Source organism: Oreochromis aureus, linkage group 13, assembly GCF_013358895.1.
Source record: "Oreochromis aureus strain Israel breed Guangdong linkage group 13, ZZ_aureus, whole genome shotgun sequence".
NCBI classification, from domain to species: domain Eukaryota; kingdom Metazoa; phylum Chordata; class Actinopteri; order Cichliformes; family Cichlidae; genus Oreochromis; species Oreochromis aureus.
The window spans coordinates 9,866,335-9,888,026 of record NC_052954.1 but is presented as its reverse complement, the minus strand read 5'-3'; the positions used below and the strand labels follow the sequence as shown (position 1 = coordinate 9,888,026).

The 21,692-nt window shown below is 43.4% G+C and overlaps 2 protein-coding genes across 6 annotated transcripts in view; both read right to left on the bottom strand.

The window, feature by feature from the left end:
• Window positions 1-408: 408 nt before the first annotated feature.
• Window positions 409-21,692, bottom strand: part of LOC116318771 (sorbin and SH3 domain-containing protein 1) — a 39,887-nt gene continuing 18,603 nt past the window's right edge. For 2 of the 5 annotated variants that reach the window (XM_039622177.1, XM_039622178.1), the window contains 11 exons: window positions 21,467-21,581; window positions 19,506-19,589; window positions 15,587-15,636; window positions 13,560-13,738; window positions 8,851-8,915; window positions 8,466-8,636; window positions 7,812-7,858; window positions 7,405-7,519; window positions 7,126-7,251; window positions 6,809-7,003; window positions 5,483-6,601 (listed from right to left, as the gene is read on the bottom strand). In XM_039622177.1, coding sequence (XP_039478111.1) covers window positions 5,987-6,601; window positions 6,809-7,003; window positions 7,126-7,251; window positions 7,405-7,519; window positions 7,812-7,858; window positions 8,466-8,636; window positions 8,851-8,915; window positions 13,560-13,738; window positions 15,587-15,636; window positions 19,506-19,589; window positions 21,467-21,581 — 1,762 coding nt within the window. In that variant the 3' untranslated portion in view covers window positions 5,483-5,986. Of the gene's footprint in view, window positions 3,708-4,031; window positions 4,139-4,253; window positions 4,307-5,363; window positions 5,460-5,482; window positions 6,602-6,808; window positions 7,004-7,125; window positions 7,252-7,404; window positions 7,520-7,811; window positions 7,859-8,465; window positions 8,637-8,850; window positions 8,916-13,559; window positions 13,739-15,586; window positions 15,637-19,505; window positions 19,590-21,466; window positions 21,582-21,692 lie in introns of those variants that run through there. The other 3 variants (XM_031737907.2, XM_039622179.1, XM_039622180.1) reach the window with 3 other exon arrangements.
• Window positions 8,942-11,775, bottom strand: LOC120443448 (sorbin and SH3 domain-containing protein 1-like). The gene is made up of 2 exons (XM_039622181.1): window positions 10,058-11,775; window positions 8,942-9,955 (listed from the first exon to the last, which is right to left on the bottom strand). The coding sequence occupies exons 1-2, from the start codon at window positions 11,121-11,123 to the stop codon at window positions 9,906-9,908; spliced, it is 1,116 nt and encodes a 371-aa protein (XP_039478115.1). The 5' UTR covers window positions 11,124-11,775; the 3' UTR covers window positions 8,942-9,905.

The following is a 21,692-nucleotide window of genomic DNA, read 5'->3' as shown; positions in this document are numbered from 1 at the left end:
GTTTGAACTTCAGCAAGTTGACCACGCCCCCTTCCCGAAATGTACTGAATTGCTGCTATGAGATCAGCTGATTAGAGTTATTTTAACCAGGAGACAAAGAGGTGTACCCAGTGAAGTGGCTGGTGGTATACTTAGGAGCCCAGTGATCCTGTGTCCAGAAAAACAATTTAAATTGGCGACTTAAGTGCATAAAATACTGTTAATTTACTTTAAACACTTGAATATAAAATGCTGAATTCATTGTTCGTCTTTGCAGGCTTTCTTCTATTACATTTTCTAAACCAACACTCTTTCTAATGAGCCAGGATGGTAACTCACATGCTCACACACCCAGTACAAGCTGGCCAATGCTAAAAACGGACTTTTCCCCTTAGATTTTTGTCAAAAAATAAAACGGGCAAAACATGCAATGGTTTAAATGGTTTATTAAATATTGCATAATACCGAACACAGCAGTGTATAGTATCTTTATTTTATTATTGTCAATGTAACAGCACTGCAAACTGAAGCAAACAAACCAAACCTGTTGCAGGCTGTGCGTCTCATCAAACTAGTCCGTTTTTCCATGAGTGTTAATCATGTCGAAGCGTTATGTCACACTTTTAGGTTCTTGTACAGTAACAGACAAGTTCTTAGTAAATGTTCTCCCGTCACAGAGACTCGAACAAATGGGGAAAATCAGGGTTACATAAAATACGTCATGGATACATTTTAGTGATACTCAAAAAAAAAAAAAAAAAAAATGAAAATGAGGCACAATTTCTCAAACATAAGGCAACATGATCCTCACAAATGGCAGCGTAATGTTTAATCTTTCTGTGCTCAGTAACGCTCCACTCTGTGCTTTGCCAATAAAACAAAAACAAAAACTCCTTCAGGCAAAATAAACCACTGCAAGTGACAGAGAGCTCAATCTGACACTCCTATTGCTCGCAGTCTATTTTTTATTTTACATATTTACAATCCTTCATTTGCCGAACTGTTCAATAACGTTCTTAACGGTGGAAATGCACACGTTTTTTTGTTTTTTTACATATTATGTTTACACTGCCTGCAACACATTCATATATTCATACATTCATACATCCCGTGACGTTTTACGGACACACAAAAATCACAGAAACAATCTATTGCCAGTTGTTTTGTCACTAAACGAGTGATTATTTGCCCATCGTGCAGTGTGTCTGAGAAGGAGCAAACCTCTCTCCGTCGCAACAGGCGACAGCTCAGCAGACTCCCGACTAATCAACACTTTCATGAAGAGCTGGAGTTACAGAGGCGGAGGTAAAATAAAACAAAACAAAACACGCTTTTGTGATAAAAATGAAATGCCTGAACATTAAAAACAGTGCGATAAAAAGGCAAACCCACACTGCAGTGTAATATATTCCGTGTTATGTCTCGCTGGGAAAACATTCCTTTGCTGATGTTGGCAAAGTAGCGGTTGTGATCTGCGCAGGAAGAAAAACCCAATCTCACAGGAAACACTGATTGTACTGACCTGGCTTAAATGAATGTACTTCATCAATTAATAAACTTCAGATATGACCTACGTGGTGGCCACATGCACAACTGTAGCTAACACATTATGGTGTAAAACACAAAGACACTGTCGACATACGCTTCTAGATCCAATACGTCTTATCTGTCGTATGTTTCTATACTTCAGCTTATCTTTCAGATTTTGTGTTCATAAACAGCTACACTATAGGGTAGGCCCTTTCATTAGAGTTTTTGGATAAGAAGGTGATGGCAGCGCTTCTCTGAGTTCCACTGCTCACTACATCAATCTTCCCAACATAAAGTAAACTTAGATTAAAATACTTCTTTAGCAATTGCGCAACGAACTACCCCCGTCTGCTGCTCCGAGCAGGTCATAACAAGCACTAAGGTTTTTTTCTTGGACACGCTACTTGAAAGCTGTACACGGCGCAGACACTGATGATGGGAGGAATTTGATGAGAGAATTAGCAACGAAAACAATAGCTATCATCTTTCTGTGCGCGCGCTCGTGTGTTTGTGTGTGTAGGATTTATTCTGACACGTTACCGGATCTGATGGCGCTGGAAATGTGGGCGCTCTGTATTTGCAGGAAGACGGCTCTGATGCTTTGGTAGCGGAGATCAAAGCAATCTTCCATCGGCTATCGACCATTAAAGGCTCAAAAAGAGCGGCGTTCACCGCGTCATTACTTCTGTTTTCTTTAAGTTAAAAGTGCAATTATCAGGGTGTTGGCTGGCTGATAGTGTTTCATGCTCCAGTGTGATTTGTCAGTCTCTCAATGATCTTATAGTGCATGCTGTATTAATGCTGACCTTACAACTGTAGTCATTATGAATGAAAATATGCAGCCGTACGTGTACAGTTTTCTGTACGCATTTACATATACAATCATGTCAGTAAGGGCACGGTTAAAATCTCAATACGCTCTAAAAAAAAAAAAAAAAAATCACTGTGATCATATACTAAGACACCTTGTTGGCTTTGACTTAAAACTTGAAAGAGTTTTAAGTCATCAGTGCTATTACACTGTTAGGAGGGATCTTCCTAAATGACCAAACAGGAAGTTAAGTGCTACCACGCCTGTCCTGTGGTTGCTCTGAAGCTAGGCGTCTACCACCGGCTACCTTAAAGGCATCAATAATCAGCAAACAGTTTTAAAAATATACAAAATATAGGATGTGCATATACACAGTTTTTGTTTCACTTTTATGACACATGCAATAAAATCTGCGTGTCCTGTAATATGTGTTTGCAGTGGAAACTGAGAAAAAGAGAAGCCAGCAGCGCACATCAACATTTTAGTGTATCTACTCATGCACACGGCTGTTAATAACTTCTCTCTAGCAACCTTTGGATAGAGAATGAAGGCAATACTGTATTCAATTTAACACATTTGGGCTACAATGAGTTGTGAATGCTGCGAGGCAAATACTGACTTTTCTGATGATTCAGAAAATGTGGAGGAAAATAGTTCAATATTTTAAAAAGGGTCTTTTTACATAAGGCTTTAAGTATTTAAAGTACCAAGGGCACTGACTTTAAGCTGTTTTTTTAAGGGAACTGTCTGGTTAACAGGGTCATAGACTGATCATATTACAGGTTTTCTTTAAGAAGCTAAATCGAATCAATTTCATTCACGATACCTGATTTACATCATACTTTGCCAGCTGTGTTAAACACCTCTGGCCCTGAAAGATCAAAATACATTCCGACTCCTCCCCAGGTCCAGTTCAGGTAATAAGATCCGCTCCTTTTATCCATACACTGCTCTGCTGCCGGCCTCTAGACTGAGGTGCTACGCAAACTCTTGCATACTGTAAAATTACACACACACAATGAAAGCTATTACTTGTACGTCGAAAAGCTAATTTGCAGGAGGCTTTCACAGAGAAATTCCACGTATGGAGACCGATGACTTCTGTGGAGACGTGCGTAAAATGTGATGGAGGTGTTTGGGCAGTGAGCTGTCCCCGTCTTCGCCTCGTGCAGTTTGACATACCTCGAGCCGATCTGATCACTTTCCCAGATAAAAATATTCGCCCGGCTAAATGACTATTCTAACCAACAGCCATGCGCGGTAGTTATGACTTCCCAAGCTTGACAGGCAACCGTGTGTTACAGCCAGATTAGATAGCTTTACAGTTTCACCTCCTTCACGTAATTCCCCGGGAAAGTCCCAAACTGTTTTGTCCGCTTTGATGTACCTGTGGAGGAAAAGAAAGACGAACATTGATCAGATTCTTTCTCAGATTTAATGCTTACATGACCTCAGTGTTAGTACCAAAATAACTCCTTTGGGCTTTATTTAAAATTCTGTACAGGACCTCAGCATGCACACTGCACTCAATCCTCTGCTGTCATTCTTTAGAAACTCTATATATGAAGGAGGTGACACACTGAAAGAACCCTGAGCATGCACATTGCACGCGTGCAGTCCTTTTTTGGCATTTTGCAGAAACCCTATATAGATTAATGTGACACACCGAGTGTGACCGCATCTCTGAAGAATCTAGGACTGTGACACATACCAACGAACCAGCCGTCATCGCACTTCTCCATGACGCTGACGAGATCTCCCTCCTGCAGCTCCAGCTCGTCGTCGTTTTGCGGCACGTAGCTGTACAAAGCCTGAAATCTGGAGCGGCATGAAGCAGGGAAGACACAAAGTGTGAAATCAGCAAATCTAGGTCTGTCTTTACCTAGAATATTAATAAGAGTCTGAAAGGGAAAGTGAAACAGATCTTACTCACATTCCACAGTTCAGACGGCTCGGCTCCGGGCTGCTGCTGTGTGACTGGGGTTGCTGGGAAATGATGAGAGATTGTTTACTGGGGTGGGGGTGCAGTCTATGAAGAGAGTCATTATGGTGGTGGGACAGGGTGCTGCAGTACCTCACCGAGGTCTCAGCTATATTCAAGATCTCATTACACACTGCCTCCTAGTAGTAGTAGTAGGTGAAGTCGTCAGAAAAGAGAGAGAGACCCGGCCCACCGAGAGTCCCGGAGGAGGCCGAGGTGAAGGTGAAGAGGGGAGGTGAAGAGTTAGAGAAGGGGAGGTGAAGTGCAAGACAGGAAGGTAGTTCCAGTGAGTAGCAAGACAGAAAAGGATGTGATCCGTTAAAAGCCAGGAGAAAAGGTAGAGGGGGTGTTGGCCCAACCCCGGAGAAGAGGCATGAAAAGGAAGGTCACCAGTAGGAGCATGTAGACAGGAAACATGAAATATTAGTTCAGTTGTACAGGATATAAGGCAGTATGTGCATGCAGTATTAAAGGTGGGCTGACAGGTACAGCTTGAAGGAACAAAATAACCTATCGGCTTTGCTGCTGAAAGCTCTGTGAGCAGACAGCTCAAGTTGGTAGCCTGTTAGCTTAGCTTGACAACTTAAAGGCTCAGGCTTCTACTTAATGATAAAGCCAAACAGAATCATTTAAGAGTAGCTTCACATAATTTTCTTTAAAAAAAAAAAAACCCCATCTGTGTTTTGATCAGCCATGCTGCATTTTAAATTTTGACATAAAGACACATATTAGGACGATAACTGTGCTTTAGAGACGCTGGTGGAGAATTTTATCAGCTCTGGATACATTTCATTTCCCCATTTTTTTGGTATTTATGCTAAGCTAGCTATAGCGCCTTCGTCAGCTGCAAAAGGATTGATATTTAACTATAACTTCAGCAGGAGAGTAAGTTGAACTGTTATATCATACGTCTAATATGTATGGGAGTTCAAGGTGATGTGAGTCAAATGGATCTGTTAAGGTGGTATGTTTAGGATGGCACAAGATGAAGTCAGGTAGCAAACTACACATGCTTTTTGTAAACCTTTAACAGAGGTTCAGGAACACTTTCTATCACCTTACCGCAAACGAGTTAACATTGTTGTTATCTTGGATATCAAACAGCATCACAGGGCTTCTGGTGCTTCGTCCATGATGGTCGGCCTCATTTTTTACAAACTGTAACACACAAAAAAAAAAGAATTCAAAATGAAAGCCTTGCACTGCATATCAACGTGCTGCGAATATGATCAAACTCCAGCTTGAGTCAGGTTTCCTGCAGGTGGATATTTCAGCTTCACAGCAGCTTGTTACTGTCCCAAAAAACAAAAAACGAAAAACCTTCCAACCAACAGAAGCATCTAACTTGTCAAGCTTGTGCACGAAACAACAACATGCATCTGTATGCTGAAATTTACAGTATAAAAATAGGGACTTATTATTATTGCAGATCAACCCTGGAAATGCAAACACACTTGTCTTACAGTTCTCTGCAGCTAGGAAATCTAACACTTAATACATAAGCGCTTAAACACAGTAAACCATTTGCATATTAGTGGCTCACACACAACACCATGCAGACTTGCATATGTAAGCAAAGTGACCAGTTCAGTTACCGTCTTTAAAACTGAAACCAGCTATAGCCTAAAATCGCCTTCAGGTCAGATCTACCAGTTAGTTCTCCACAAAAATGTCTGCGTCAGTTCTCAAGAAAATCTACTTGAATGTCTCAAACTGTGGCATAAGCCGTGTTCCAGAGTGAACTTCAGATGCAACACCACACACCATGCAGACGATACCTCTGCAGGGCTATTTCGCCTGCTGCCCGGGCCTGCGCGGCCCCTGTCCCCCTCTGCGCCTTCCCCCTCTGTCAATTCCTTCTCCCCCCTCAGCCAGCACTCCAGCACCGGCCCACTGCTGGGGCTCACACTGCGTGACACATGTGGGGAGGAAGGAGAGAGCAGGAAGTCCTCCCCTTGAGGTGGGGTAAATGTGAGGGAGGGGGTGGTCGAGTTGGGTCTGGGTGGGTAAGGTGGGGGTAGAGGGGAGGCGGATGGGGAGGCCATGGGGGAGACGCAGTATGGGCTGCCAGTGATGGGAGGCACGGGGCTGGCAGAAAAAGGTGGGGGCAGGTATTCGCCCCAACGGTAGGACACAGTGGGCAGTGGTGGCAGCGGAGGAGTGGGAGCCGCAGGGGGACTCCCACCTCCCACAGTCAGGGAGATCCACTCAGAGGAGACAGCATGGACCTCAGGGGACACAGAGCGGCGGGGGGAGCGAGGGAGAGGCAGAGGGGAGGTGGTGAGACGATTACGGTACAGCTTTTTAGGGCATGATGGAGACAGAGAGAGGAAGAGGGGTAAGAGAAAGAAAAAGCAAATGAAAGATGTGACAAAATCTCTACACAACACAAATTAAAAGGTTGGTGTTGAGGTGTGTGTAGAAGGAAAATAATATTTGGATATTAAAAGCACACAGAGGTGGTGGTAAGAGAAATTGCTCAGTGATCAGTGTGTTTGAATCCCTACCTGTGGTGAAGCATTGGTGCTGCGCTGAGGTGAATGGCTGACAGGTGGATCCGGGTACTCCACCCCGTTTTTGACCCGTGGTCGTTTGTGAACTTCTACATAGGTGACGGGGAAAATGCCTTGACGATTGGTGCCTGAAATTTTGCCCTCATACCAGTTCTCGTCAACTCTGCGAATCAGTGTAATCCTCTCTCCCTGAACACACACAGGCAGATCCGCAAATCAGATTTTTAAAAAAAATCCTTGTTTGGATTAAAAGAAAAAGGGAATAAATTTCTGCTAGTTAATAGTTTATAATAACTCTTATTAAGTCACACCTTTCTGAAGGACATTTCCACCACTGTGTCCCCAGTGAAGTTAAAGCGGGCGACAGCTTCTCCATATTCCAGCACCTGCACTGGGGCACTTTTCTTTGGCTGTGCTTTCTCTGTCGGGGGGAGGAGCTGTGCAAGCAGACAAAAACCCCAAATGTGACCAACCAAGAAAATAAAATAGGGCACAAATTGTGAATGGAACCGATTCTGAAATGCTTTAAAAAAAACGCAGTGAGATATGAACTATGAGTCACAAATAACACACATTAACAGGCAATATACCTCAACATAGCTTCGAGGGAAAATACCAACTCTTCCATGATGTTCACCTTCATACCAGTTCTGATCAACTTGTCGAATGATGTACACAATGTCTCCCTTCTGAAATGGCAGCTCCCTGAAAATACAAAACCAACACACATTTAGAGATGAACCTCTCATAGTGTAACAAGACTGAGAGTACGCTTTGAGGATCACATATACAGCATCATTTCACGGTCAAATGGTAATTTTCTGTCATTGTTACATTTTTTTGGCACTACTTTATTAAAAGTTGAGAAAATTAATGAAGGTCCACTAGGCAGATATTTAACTCAGTGGTGTTATCCTTGCTGCTGCATTGAGCTGCAATGCATTTATGGTGTTTTCTATACAATATATACATATAAATTCTTGTCGTTTCCACTTACTTTAGAGTTTCTGCTCTGAAGTCAAAGCGAGCCATGGCGGGTGTTTTCTGTGTAGATATATAAAAACAAAAATAAACGTCTGTGACTGTTACTATTTGGCAGCAGCTACACCAATGTTATTCTCTAAATCGCACTGAGTGAGTGAAAGTTTCCCTTAAGGCTAAATACCTTAAATGCCTCCATCTTTGTTCTTTTTGGCTACTACGCTCTCTGGGCTTTGGCATTTATGTGCGCTAAGAAAAGCTTTTCCTGGAATTTGTTGTGAGCTGTAAATCTACACTGGCCTCTCTGAACATAAATATTCTAGCAATGAGAAGAATGATATGTCTGTGACTGAAAGGATGACTTGACCTCGGGGGCATGCTCAGTTAGAAGCTATTGTGTGTAATGTGCAAAACAACATGCATGGCCTGCCACTCTGGACGTATAGCTGGTAAACAGAGTCCACTCTGCAACTTGAATCAAAATGTATATGGGAAATATTCCAGTGATAAACAGGTCAAATGTTGCCTTCTATCATGAATTTTTGACCAGGAGTGGAAAAGCCATCTGTGCCTGCAGAGACCTCCCCCACAGCCTGACTCACAAAGTGACAAAGCATCTGCCGTCTTTCTTCCTGCTTACACAAGGATAAGACATTGCCGTGTATTGTACCTCCATGCCCGATTTCCTTTTCTCTGTGTTATCTGTGATGTTAAGCAGGTCTCCAAAGCGCTCGTTGGTGATGAACTGGTGGTGTGTGGGGACAATGCTTGTGTGTCGCCTCGATGCTGTGTCAGCCTCTTCCTGTTCCCGCTTCAGCCGCCGCTGCTCCTCCAAGATTTTCTGCCAGGAAACCAGACTGAACTGTTTGCACCCTCCAGATATGGGTCTCTACTCTTTTATTCACAGATCCTTTGTTAGGCATAACACTCATGTTTAACTCATTCAGAACACAACAATCTTTAACAAAGTATTTGTGTTCAGACGGTTAATTCATGAATTTTCCACTGAGAGGCATCAGTTATGAAAGTCTGGATTAAAGTTGAAGAAAATTCACCTCTTTGTCCCCATGACGCCTCCTCAACACTTCATCCTGGCTTTCTCCGTGAGCTGGGGAGGAGTCTGAAACAGAAACCGTGAGGCGATTATCCCGTGAAGCGTTCTCACTGACCACCTCAAGGCCAACTTTCAAACAAAAGAAGATGATATTGCAGAAAACTCTCAAAGTGAAAGAATCTCAAAACTATACAAAAAATATAACCATGCATGATTTAAATAAACATCTTTTATTTTTGCACCACTAAAACAAACAGCACACGCACATTAAAAAAAGAAAATCCTGCATGCACGTAGGAATGAACACAGAATGACCCAATGTGTGTTCATGACAAAGAAAAAAGAAATGCAGGAAAGAAACAATGTAACCTATTGTGTCATGGTCAAAATAAATAAGGTGACATCATGACTTTACCGATGTTGATCAACCAACCAGCATCCACTATTTTACTAAAGAATCCAGTATTGTAAGTATTGCTAAAACCGCCATACCACCATAGATGTTTCATTTTGTGTCCGAATGAGGGCCACAAGAAACAGCTGTTAATGCTTCAGGGTTTCTATCAGATGCTCAGAGTAGCGTCTGTTATATGAGATAAGTTAAAGCAGGAAACATCCTGACAGGCTAAGGAATGAAACATGGTAGATGTGGACAGTCCCAAAAAGCAGAGAGGGTACAAAAATGGACACAATAAGCCATCAGTTTGAGAAAGCCTTTGCTCTGTTAAATGCCTAAATATCAGAGTCAATTCCTAAAAATGTCGCTTTTACATAGTAGGATGTGCATTTCAATGCAAGGTAATGCATTCAAAGTATTACATTACATCGCATAATATAATAAAATACTGCTTGTTTTCGATGTAATGCCTATGCAGACCTACACAGCATGCAAACAACTCAAATCTGATGTCCAGGGATTATATACATTACCAAAAGCTTCCTGAACCTCCCCTACAGTCACTGAAGTGTTTTGATGCATTTGTGGGACCATACTCATTGACAGTGAAATGGAAGGGCACCGAACAGCACACTCAGAATGAAATGGAGAGTTCCCTGTCACTTTGTAAACACACCACACAGACTTGAGATGGAAGGTGGCGGCATTGCTTTGTGGAGAAAAGGGACACAAGGTGAAGATAGAGTCAAGATAAATGAAAGACCACACAGGGAGGGAGGGTGACAAGTGGTGAAGGGATGGAGATAGCCACCTCTGCGGTGAGCTGCCAGCGGCTGCAGTAGGTTCCCGTTGGCGTCCAAGCCCTGCCCGTTACTCAGGTAGCCAGTGTTGTTTTCCTCTCCGTTACTCAGCCTCTCCAGAACCTCCAGGGAGGACAGACGCTGAGGGATGGAAGGTCTGAGCTCAGGCGAGAGACTGATAGGCCTCTGGGTGCCCGCTGGCACCCTGGTGGCTAACAACATCCTCCGAGTCTGATGGGATTGTGGGTTCTTCCGTAACCTGAAGGGAGCAGGGCCCATGAGGAAGAGGTTTCCGGGTAGTGTGGTCTTCTTCTCTGTGGGTGGCTGCTTCTCCTGCTGGTTCGTGGCCTGCTGCCTCTCATGCCTGAGGATAGTGGTAAAGCGGGTGTAGGAAGCTGGGCAAGAGCCTTTGCATTTGCTGGGTTTGAGGAGGAGTTGATTGTTCAAGTGGTGTAGGAGGTGGTGGTGGTGATGGTGGAGATGGTTGTGTTGCGGAGGAGATGCTGTAAGCATCACTGAGGGGCTCTTTGATTCACTGATGTTTTGGTGATTTAGTTCTGGGGAAATTTCTCTCAGGATTTGTTCAACTTCTGCTTCTGTGTTACAGGGGGATTCAGTTCTGCTGTCATGTCTGTCCTCTGTGGAAGAAGCAGCCTCCTCCACCATCACACTTTCTGGTGACATGTCCTCCTCCCCAGAACTCTTGCCCTCCTGCTCGTCCAGGTTGCAGACATCAGCCTGCGTGTTGTTGGCCACTAAAAGGGACTCCGCCGACACTGCAGAGGCCATGTAGAGGTGGGCAGGGCTGTGGCTGGGGCTGTGGCTGGGGCTGTGGCTGCGGCTGGAGTGCAGGATGGGCAAGGAGGAGGAGCGGCTTGGAGCCGAGGTGGAGCGCTGGATAATCATTTCAAACTCGTTGACCCGTGAGGATACAGTATCCCGTGGAATGCTACCCCCATCATCTGCCTCTGACCTCTCATCCCCGTTGGCCTTTGGTTTTTCAAAAAGCGAGGTCAGGCTACGGACACTGCCGTGTGGACTGCAGCCGGTCGAGCTGGGCCGCTGGATGTGATGCATGGTCCTGTACAGGCTGGAAAAATCTGATGCGCTTCTCCTAATTGCAGGGGAAACATTTCTGAGACCATCGCCACACTCACTCCCACAGCTGGACCTAGAATCTGAATGTTGGGCCTCCGCTTCAGCACAGTCTGTGTCACATTGCCCCGTGTAGATATCCTCACAGCTGTGGGCCTTTGGGTGCCTGGCATCTTTAGTCCTGCTTTCCTTACTGTTGCCACAGGGTGGCAGCAGTTTGGGCTTAAACTTAGAGGGCAGGATTTGGGGTATGCAGGCTTTGGCAGCAGATAGAGGCTTCTTACTCTTACATTGGTTACCTATTGCATTACTGGCAAGACTTGATCGACTATTTACAGAGGAGCAGGGTGAAATTATATAGCTATTCCCACCTTTATAATCCACTGGCAAGCATGCAGGACAACAGAATAAACAACATATTAGATTACAATGGTCACAGGTTTACACACATACACACTAAAACAGTCAGGCACAGTTCTAAAATAAAGACCAAATTCCATCAGAAGTTGATGAGAAGAGGAATCAGACTTGATGCACTGTGCATCAAGTAATATATGACTGTTAAAAAGCTAAAAAACATGGTGCTGCAGCAGAGGATAATGTTTTACAAAGATAGAACTAGCAGATTCCGCCTTTATCAGTATCACTGCGAACAGCAACATAATGAGTGAAACAGGAAGTATCAAAAGGGTAATATACCATGAAATGTTATGTGATGTCAGAGGTTATAAAGGACTCACTCAAGGACTACAGTAACTGACATTTTAAAAACAAACAAAGAATAATGCAAAACCTTTCTGTTATCTATTTGTATTCCAGTAAGCAGTAAAATTATCCTCCATTGCGTTATCCTCCTACACAAATCTCCTCTCCTTTTAGCAATTACACAGACGTCTACAGTGATAAATGGCTGCTGGCACTAGTGCTAATACACCGCTCCTCCTACACGGCTGCAAGAAAAAAAACAAAAAAACAAAATAAACTACTCTGAGTCAACCTGCACAGTGAAAAATGAAAACCTATGAGAAATACTCATGTCAGTTCCTGGCTATACTAAGCTTGTGACAGCACTACAGATGGCACTGGGAAATGACACAACGCTTTCGCATGCTGCGAGCCACTTCTGTAGCATGAGTGACCAATCTGTCGTGTTCGTATCTGCCAGGAAAAACACACGCACTGAGGAAGTTAACTTGATATACTATCCAAGTCATATGGCAAGTAAAGAGTTACCATTCAGCCCACAAAAAAAGCCCAGAAGGAGGCTCCGTTCTTTGAAACACAAAGATATTTTTTCAATTTTATTTTAAGAGCGCAAGGCAGAAACACATGATGATGAAGTGTTCCTTGCACTTGGTTATGTCTTCGGGCTTGTCTACACTCTACCTTCTGTGTCTTAAATAGAAAGAGACTCTAATGATCAAGGTGGCGCCTCAGGCGGGAGGGTGAAACAGGAGTGTGGTAGTCAGTTGACTGGAGAGCCAAATTTATTTACCACAGTTCAAATGGTTGAAAGTCAACACAAATTGGTCCAGAACAGCAGACGTAAATGGCTCTTCTTTTAAAAGATTCCTGTAACAGTCATTTTTAATGGAAAATACACCAAACTTTAACTATTGGTGGGCAGTTTATAATCTGCTATGATCCCTAATGTAATGTACTGACATGCACTGGGTCAAACTGCCCCTTCCACTCTTTTTCTTACATCTCTTCTTCTCTCCACCCGAGTGTTTCTCTCTCTAGCCATGTGCGCAGGCATTCCAGCCCCTGACCCCATACTGACAGCTGACTTCCTCATGCCCGCCCACCCTCTGTGTCCCTTCTGTTTATCTCAACCCTGTCTGGCTGGGTTGTGAAGAGCAGAGCTCGTTTTATCTCACGCGTATCTCCTCGTCCATCCCCTCACTGGCCCTCAGCTCCCTGGCGCTGGAACGCTTTGGAGTCTTGCCCTAAGCCTGCCTAGCGACTGGCAGCTCACAACTGGAGCAAGGGTGGGCGGGTGGGTGGGTGTGGGGGGGAGAGCCCCAAGGTTAGCTTCCATCGACTTAACAAGACAACCTCACTCCCTCCGTGAGTTTTCCAAAGCAGATACAGTACACGCTTGATGAAAACATCCATGGCATTAAAAGCTTCTGGGGGAAATGAATGCTGTGAGGTGATTGGCCAATGCTGTGTGGTCTGGGAGCAAAGAAAAATGTGTGAATTCCAACATAAAAGTAAACAGAAACACATGTATCCCTGTCTGATGATTTGAATGGTCCAGCATCACCGTCTCTAACTGATTGGTTCTGTCTCGGCAGGAGAGGCCTTTAAAGGCCGGCTGAACTGTCTACTATGTCCACATACATAAACATACACACACCTGCTTTTTTTGTTGTTTTTTTACAGGCCACATATGTGAAGTAGCTGCTATCCTACCTTTAGAGGAGGAGGAGCTGCCATGGCGCTTGTTTAGAGCCCGTAGACCTTGTAAGGGAATATCGCCGCCCTCCAGGACACTCTTGTAAACATGACGGTCACATTCTGGAGCCACAGGCTCATCAGTAGATGATCCTCTGTCCTTCTCCACCTCGCTGTGTCCAGACTTGCTTGAGGAGCTAGACAGCAAATCACAGGAACGCAGACAGCTAATTAAACACAGTCAATTTCGTTCAGCAAGAGCTGTTGTTGAATGTTTTTATGATAGCCAAAGGCACACAAATTGGGTAATGGGCTGCCATATGGTTCTTATTTAGCATATCTTGAGGTAATTCCTGTCTTCGCAGACTTGTGGGAGACGAAATAACCAGAAACAGAAAAAAGCTAAACAAGAGAGGGAGAGAGAAAGGCTGAATTTGGAGGCTGATGTTGAGAGAAGACACTGGCTACAACAGATATCTTGGCATTCTAGAGAGGCCAGCAGCAGAGATTTCTATAAATATTCTCCCAACATTCCCACATGGTACATCAGCCCCTGCCATGCACCTGTAAGACTCTCAGGTTAACTCTCTTTCCCATGCTGTCATGTGTTACTCATGCTGCTTCTCTCTCTGTACAAACAATCCTCCCGTTTAAAGAGACGTAGTCGCCAATAACATCTTGGTAATATAAAAACCCATTCAAACCATAGTGTTTAACATCTGCAGTGCTGCCAAGCCAAAGTTTTACATACTTGCGAATACCTCAACAAGACGCTCTTTCATAGCTGTCGGAGAAAAAAAAATATGTGCGCTGCTGGCTATACAGAGCCATTAAAATCACGTTGGCTCTAGGTTACTTGCAAGAATTCACATAAATGGTCTCCAGGAAATGTACAGTACAGGAGCCATGCCAGACTTAGGAGAAGAAGAATCTCTGGGGAAGGTTCAAGGAAAATCAGACACCACTGTGACGCTTTAAAAGCAGCAACACTTCCTGCAGGTTAAAAACAGTAACCCATTTATCTGGAATGATGAGGATTTCCATGAAATGCAAGTCACTGTGTATGTACTGCTCCATCATGACAAATTTCTATTTTGTGCGTTCATTAGATCAGTTTTTAATGGATCTATTTCTAAGAGAATAAGATGCACTCCCATGTGCTGTGCTGCCTCAAAACATACACAAATTTGCTTAGCGTGAGCCTAATGATGCTATTTGGGCAACACACAGATCTTGAAAAGTCTTCAACTTCAGACAGAGTCAAAAAAGTAAAAAAAAAGAAGAGGACTGCCATAAACATATGTGCCTTTGAAGGAAGTCAGTTTATGAGCTGAGGTTTCCCTTGAAAACTTTTGGGTGAGTGAAATTCCACTCGGCTTTCATCAGCCACTTCTTCCTTTCAAATTAACAGCAAATCAGTGGATTAAAAAGCCGGGGTACGAATCTCTTTTGCAAATGCTTGGCCATGATGACATAATGATTGTAGCAGATGGAAACTTCTGGACTGTAAGCGCATGACAGTGACTATTACTCATACCTAAATTCCTAACATTTTATTACACAAACAGAAAAGACAGCATTGCCAGTCTCGCCAGACAAAATTAAAATGATCAAAAGCTTTGTCCTAATGTGAGCTAACATCATCTCTCATAATCCAGTTGCTCATCCTCGTTCTGTGCACACATTGGAAGGGAGATAACGGTTTTCTGAGTTATGCAGCAGCTGGGCAAGTTCCCTCTATCCCAGTGACATCCAGGTTGCTGTCTTTAAATAAATCACCACATAGCAGCCATGTCTCGACACCACAACCACCCACCCACGTAAAAAAGAAATACGGACAGAGGACGCACTGTTCTGGTGGCTTTTTGCCTTATTAACAGGATCTCCTCAGGAAGCAGGAGTCTCCTGGTTGTAGGCGGGCGACCTCACCAGGGTGGAGAAATCTCTCAATGATATTTATACCCATAAGATGACTTAAATAATAATCTACACACTGGAAGGAGGACGCACAAACATTAAAATAAGGAGGAGAGGCATTGACTTACTACTGCTGCAGGTCGGAGGCTGTTTCCAAGGGGCTGAAAGAGGGGGCACTCTGCAACAAACCAAACAAAGAAGTCATTGATAGATCCACAGGAAGGTCTCCTCCAGCTAGAATAGAGGCAGCAGCATTAGCTGTGGCCAGATTCTCTCTTCTCCTCCTCTCTGTCGTTCACTCGCTGCTCTGCCGTTTCTGTCTGGAGCACCCGGGTTTCAGAGCTTCTCTGGTCTGGCTTGGCATGGAGGAGTAAGCGTGTGTTTTGGCCTGCATGCAAGTTGGAGAAACAAGCGGCAGTAAAGAGAGTGGAAGGGAGGGGGGCGGTGGGTGGGCGTGCATCGGTCAGGGGGCGCCCATGCGGGGAGGGGGCTGTCACAGGCTCAGCCAATGGGCTGCTGTCTCCCGGTGAAGCCATCTCTTTTGTCTGATATTGAGTCGCTCTCATTATCACTGGACCAGACCGAGGGACAATTAACCAGCTGGTGGTGCAAGAAGGCCAAATTACACACATACACACACACACACACACTCAATATTCAAGCTCACACACTTGTCAAAGAAAAAAAAATACAAATGCACTGAAACGACATATTATAAAAGAAACAGGTAATTATGTTATAAAGACAGAGAGCAAAAACATAAAAGAAACACCACGTGAAGCACAAAGCGAGTGAAATGTTTAAATAAATGTAAGAGTAGCTGTTTTTAGTAGCTGCTATTATCTCCAAAACATATGGGTGTGGGTGTATTGGGGGGGGTCATTCATGCAGCATGGTCGCACCAACATTTTGAATAGTTTACAGCAGACTAATTTTAGCACACTGTTTCTGTTGCTTTCCTCTTTTCGGACGTCACAGCAGGCAAAAATAACAGACGTGACACGGGCACTATGAATAAGAGCACAAGTGTTGTTTGCAAATACGATTGCACAATCCCTACCCCAGCCAGCCCGGCCTTGCTGTTAATGCCACATCCACTTCCCCGTGGCACGACCTAGCGTCCGCTTCCCACACCAACGACCAGACAAGGAACATTCTGAACAGCTCATTTGCCACAACATGCCTTTCCACTTAGTTGCCAGGGCAGAAGGATCATTAATAACCTTTCAGAATAAGTGCCTGTCTTTATAAGAACGGCATATCGGGCTGGCAGGTCTATAGTCTGATCTATTTATAAAGCTAAATGTTCCATGTAGACTTGGGGAACACACAAGTGTCACTGAATTATCAGTGGCTCTTCCTTGCTCCGCCACGTCTTGTATCCCCCCCCCTCGTATCTGATAGGGAGAAGATGGTGTCCTCTGACACCCCAGGGTAATTGGGCTTACACACACGCACGCACACACACAGCATCAGTGGAAAGTAAACAGGAAACAAGCATGGGGGCTTATCTGGAGTAAATGAATGGAATCTTAATCTGGTTATTTACAAGATGCCTGATTAGTGTCAGTTTATGTAAACTTTTCTTTATATAAAAGGTGGAAACTGGTCATTTTCAAACTAATCCAACACTGAAATCACTTAACATCAATTATTTTGTGACAGCTGACTAATGTTTTTATCCAGCTTGTGAAATAAAAGTGGAAAAAAGAAGATTGTTTGACAGGAAGAGACACGCATAAAGGATGAAACTACATGTTGTGACAAGGGTCCAATGCTGTATATGGACATGGATAAAAGCCTCTGTGAGTCAGTGGAACACCAATGACAGTATTTCTGCAGAATTTCATGTGCATGTTTCCTAACAGGTGTCCCCGTTTACTCAGAGCTCAGACTCCTGTAGGCAGCGTTCATTTTCAAAATAGCGATCGTGAGTGGGTCATGGTAACACGAATCCCATTCTTTCCAGCCCCTTATTTTCTGTTGATATGCTCTCATGAAAACAAACAGCTTCCCCATTGTGAATGGCCTGTTATAGCCATCCACGCCCCTCTTCTCTCCTCCTCTAAATGCTTAAAGGTAAAGGTTAAGTGTATAACATAGGTTAAATATGAAAGCACAATGAGCTGGCTGGCTTACGGAGTTGCCTCCTTTAGAATATGTCAGGTGATATGGGGAGGCTCTATGTAACTCAGCGCTGAGACAGTGTGGCAGCAGCCCTCACGCCAGCATATGCTCGACAGATGGAGTCACCATGTCGGTTGCAGGGGGCCAAAATGCTCTTCCTGACCAGAGATACGTGTGGAATTCCAGTTCCCGCTAGACATGTATATCGATGAGCCAGTGCTTGACCACGACTGCCACTGGATGCGTTTTCCGGCTCTTGTTAAACCTTGAATTTGTGACTATTAATCAAGAGGGCCATCATTGCAATCATACACAGGTCACTCTTACTTAGTGACTCGAAGTGGCCACTAGTGGACAAGTAACGATTTGACAGTAGAATTTACACTAAGCCTTGTTGTATAAAAAGGGACTTCAAATTGTTTTAAACCAAGGAATCAAAAACCTTTTATAATATTTAGGAACATTTATCCTAATAATAACATGAAATGACTTAATCAGTAGAGATTCTTCTTGTCAGCACTCTAGGAGTAGTAAAAAGAGTGAGACCTAACTGAAGACAGTTGAGATTTTTGGAGACTTCCTTCCATATCTCTGCTCCAGTAATACCAAGTGACTACTGATATGTCAATCAAACTCCAATGAGCCAGTGTGTCTGGCTGGCCCTTTAAGGTCAAATGCTGTGCATACCAGGTGCAGCTTTAGAAGTGACTTTGACATTAAACAGGAGCCAGTCATCAAGCCGAGCTCATCTGGCAAACATCCAGGCTGCCATGAGATAGAGACGGCCGCCTCCACCGCTAAACCTCCTCCACATATACACAAACCCGGAACAGGAGAGCCTGCCTCTACGTCTGGCTGATGCTAGGACATGATCTCATGCCGTAGCCAGTGGTGCCACCTCATATGATCCAGGGTGTGTCTCTGACTGACAGAGAGCGAGGAGAATCAACATCTGCTTGTGGGAAGCCAGCGCCACACTTGTCTGGTGCCAACTAATGCCCGAGGCATGGATTTGTCATGACACTGTATACTGCTTCACCACTGCCTGCACGCCGTTGGATATTTTGGTAAAGATAGCAGACAAACACCAATTATTATTTGAAGTGGCTGGGATTATCTTGGAACCTGATGCTCGTTTGGACTGCAGCCTCTCCAAGTGAAGAGTGACTTCTGTGTGAATCAGCCAGTCCAGGCCACTGGCTTATGACATGTATGCTAGTTGGCAGGATGCACATCAAAGGGTTTATCTTGGGTTCTGAGTTTAAGACATTGAAGAACAGGGTGCTTCCACAAAACATCAAAAGATTCCAATCAATAATTAGAACTTTTAAACACTATTAATCGAAATTGCACATGGATAAAAGCCACAGTTTTCTACTGTCTGAATAGAATGTGCTCACTCTGCCTCACAGGTGCAAATAAAAGGCTGAGATGCTCGTTTTTTGTTAAAAAAGGAACAAAAATAGAAACAATCTATTTTAGATGCACCTGAGGAAAAAAAATCCTGTGTATGATACGATAATGAGGGATGACAATAGCTATATAAAGTGCTTTGGAAAGTTTGCTCCTGATTGATACATGTTGAATATTTTTAGAAATTTAAAAGGGAATATAAAAAGATTAAGAGGAGTGAAAAGAGACGGACTAAAGCTTATCAGTCATCGGTATTATTAATCCACATTAATGTGACACATGACAGTAATTTTAGTATAAGAGGAAAGAAAAGGTCCTCTCACACGTTACCATATAACTGTTTTAATATAGGACGATCAGGTCAAAAAAAAAAAGAGGGATGAGAAACTGACGTAGTCCTTACAGACATACACAGTTTGTTTAGACAATATTTGAACATGGATGTTATCACATGCAATAAAAATATAATACAACATGCTGTCAAGTCTGAAGACAGCAGTCACTTACCGCTTTGTCAAACTCCATCTCTGAAAAGAATTTATACCAAGGCTCATTCTCTAAATCTACATCTTCTGGACTTACATCCTGAGTCTAGGGGCATGGTAACAAGAGGAGGAGAAAGACAAAGAGAAGACAGTTCAGACAGCACAGAATATACACACCGAGGAAATGAGCCCATCACATTGACTTGACTGAGCCAGTTTCTAACCAACAGGACAATTTTCAAGCAATGCTGTAGGTGCTGTAAAAATAAATTAAAGATATGATTTGTATTGTTTTGAAGTTGATATTTGAATAGTTCAAGAAAGATCTTAGAAGGCTACTAATTTACTTTCGTGCTAAGCGGAAAATGAGAAAATTGTTATAAAGCAATAGCTAGCAGACAGGTCACTCAGCTTAGCAGAAAGGCGGGAAACAGACAGTAAGAGACCCCAGGAAACTGTTGGCTAAAAAGTAAAGAAGTCATTTCTGACACTTTAAATTAAGTGAACACAATTAAGTGTAACAAGTTATTTAGTTTCATAGGTGTTAGCAGGGTGGCTGTTTCTCTCATTTTCATCCTTTGTGCTATGCTAACCTGCTAGCTTTAGCTAGATATTTTGACAAATGGAGCGGTATACATCTTCTCATTAAAGGCTTGGCAAAAAACAATTAAACACCTTGCCCAAAATGCCAAATTATGCCTTCAACAATACAATACTCACATACACAAACTGTATGTACAACTACGAGCAGCTGGCGATGTTTTCCCTGTCTGCACTGTAAGGCTACGCTCCAGTTTAGAGAGAAAACACTGAGAAATACAAAGAGGATATTTTACAGGAAAATGACTTTAACTCTGAGTTTTATTTACTCATTTATTTAACCACTGAAGCATATTGTTAGCCTCTGCTGAATGTCTAAATGCAACTTTGCATCTTTTCAAATGCAATTACTTTAGAAGGGTGAGAGGAGAAACACTTTCAGCGACCAAAGATAACTTAGTATACATTAATTTATATATACACTATCTGTTATTTAATAAGAACTACATATCAATTTTATTCTAATCTAATTAACAAGCAGATACATAATGTCCAACAACACATGCATACGCAGAAATGTAGTCATTTATGGAGAACAACACAACTTTGTGTAACATGAATGGACTGAAAGGAAAATGACCACCTCCATTAACAAGAGCATTCCGCTATTATAACAATTTGAGCTTGTAATTAAAAACAACAGAGCTCATTATTTTACCCCCGTCCCAGGATGAATTGGAGCACACTCCTAATGAATGCACTGGTTGGCACTGCATTCATTAGGAGAATCAGGCTAGATCTTGGCTAAAAACATCTACTAGTTTGATGTAAATGGGCTTCAGACAGCAATTACATAACCAACTATGTACTTCATTACAATACCGAATATTCCCATGTCCTCAATATTATGTAAGAGGGAAATATAAAAACAGCCACCTGAATCCTATGAGCCACAAAACACAACTCTCAAGGACACTGAGTAATGCTGCATCATTTCTTCATCACAAAGTGTCGAGGTGAGAAATGAACGTAAGACAGAGAGCATTGCATTTCCTCTCTAGTAAACACACAGGATCAATGTTTAGTGTCTGTGCAGGGATGCTCGGGATGCTCTCACGAGCCGATTCAGCCCAATAACCTTAAACTGAACACAGGAAGACAATGGCTATCCTTGTAAGTGATACTCCTCCGCTTGCTTCCAAACAGGATCGTCTGTCACCGCAACAGGACACCCTTAAGGAATGTAGTGGCTACACATACGTCGCCTGCCGAGCCGTTAGTGAAGCTGCCACTCAGGAGCTTAGACACGGTGGCGGGGGGTGCAGGGGGGGGCGCGCATGATGGGTGGAGTGGGGAATAGCTCACACGACATGAAAACACAAAGGCAGGGAGAGGAAGGGAAAGAGAGAGGGCGGGGGAGAAACAGGCAGGAGGCAAGCATACCGTTCTCTCCAGCTTCAGCACCGATGATTTCCCCGGCTCGTACTCAAAGATGCTCTTGGGCTCGGCGCGGTACTTCCTGGTGTCTACCTTTATATCTGGGGGCTCCCACTCATTCCTGTGAAGAGAGGCGGGAATTGGGGAAGGGTGGGGTGTGAGATCGAAGACAGCCAATCCTTATCAAGTAGTCTCCATAGCAACCAGCACAGGCTAAGATATCTTTTTTTTT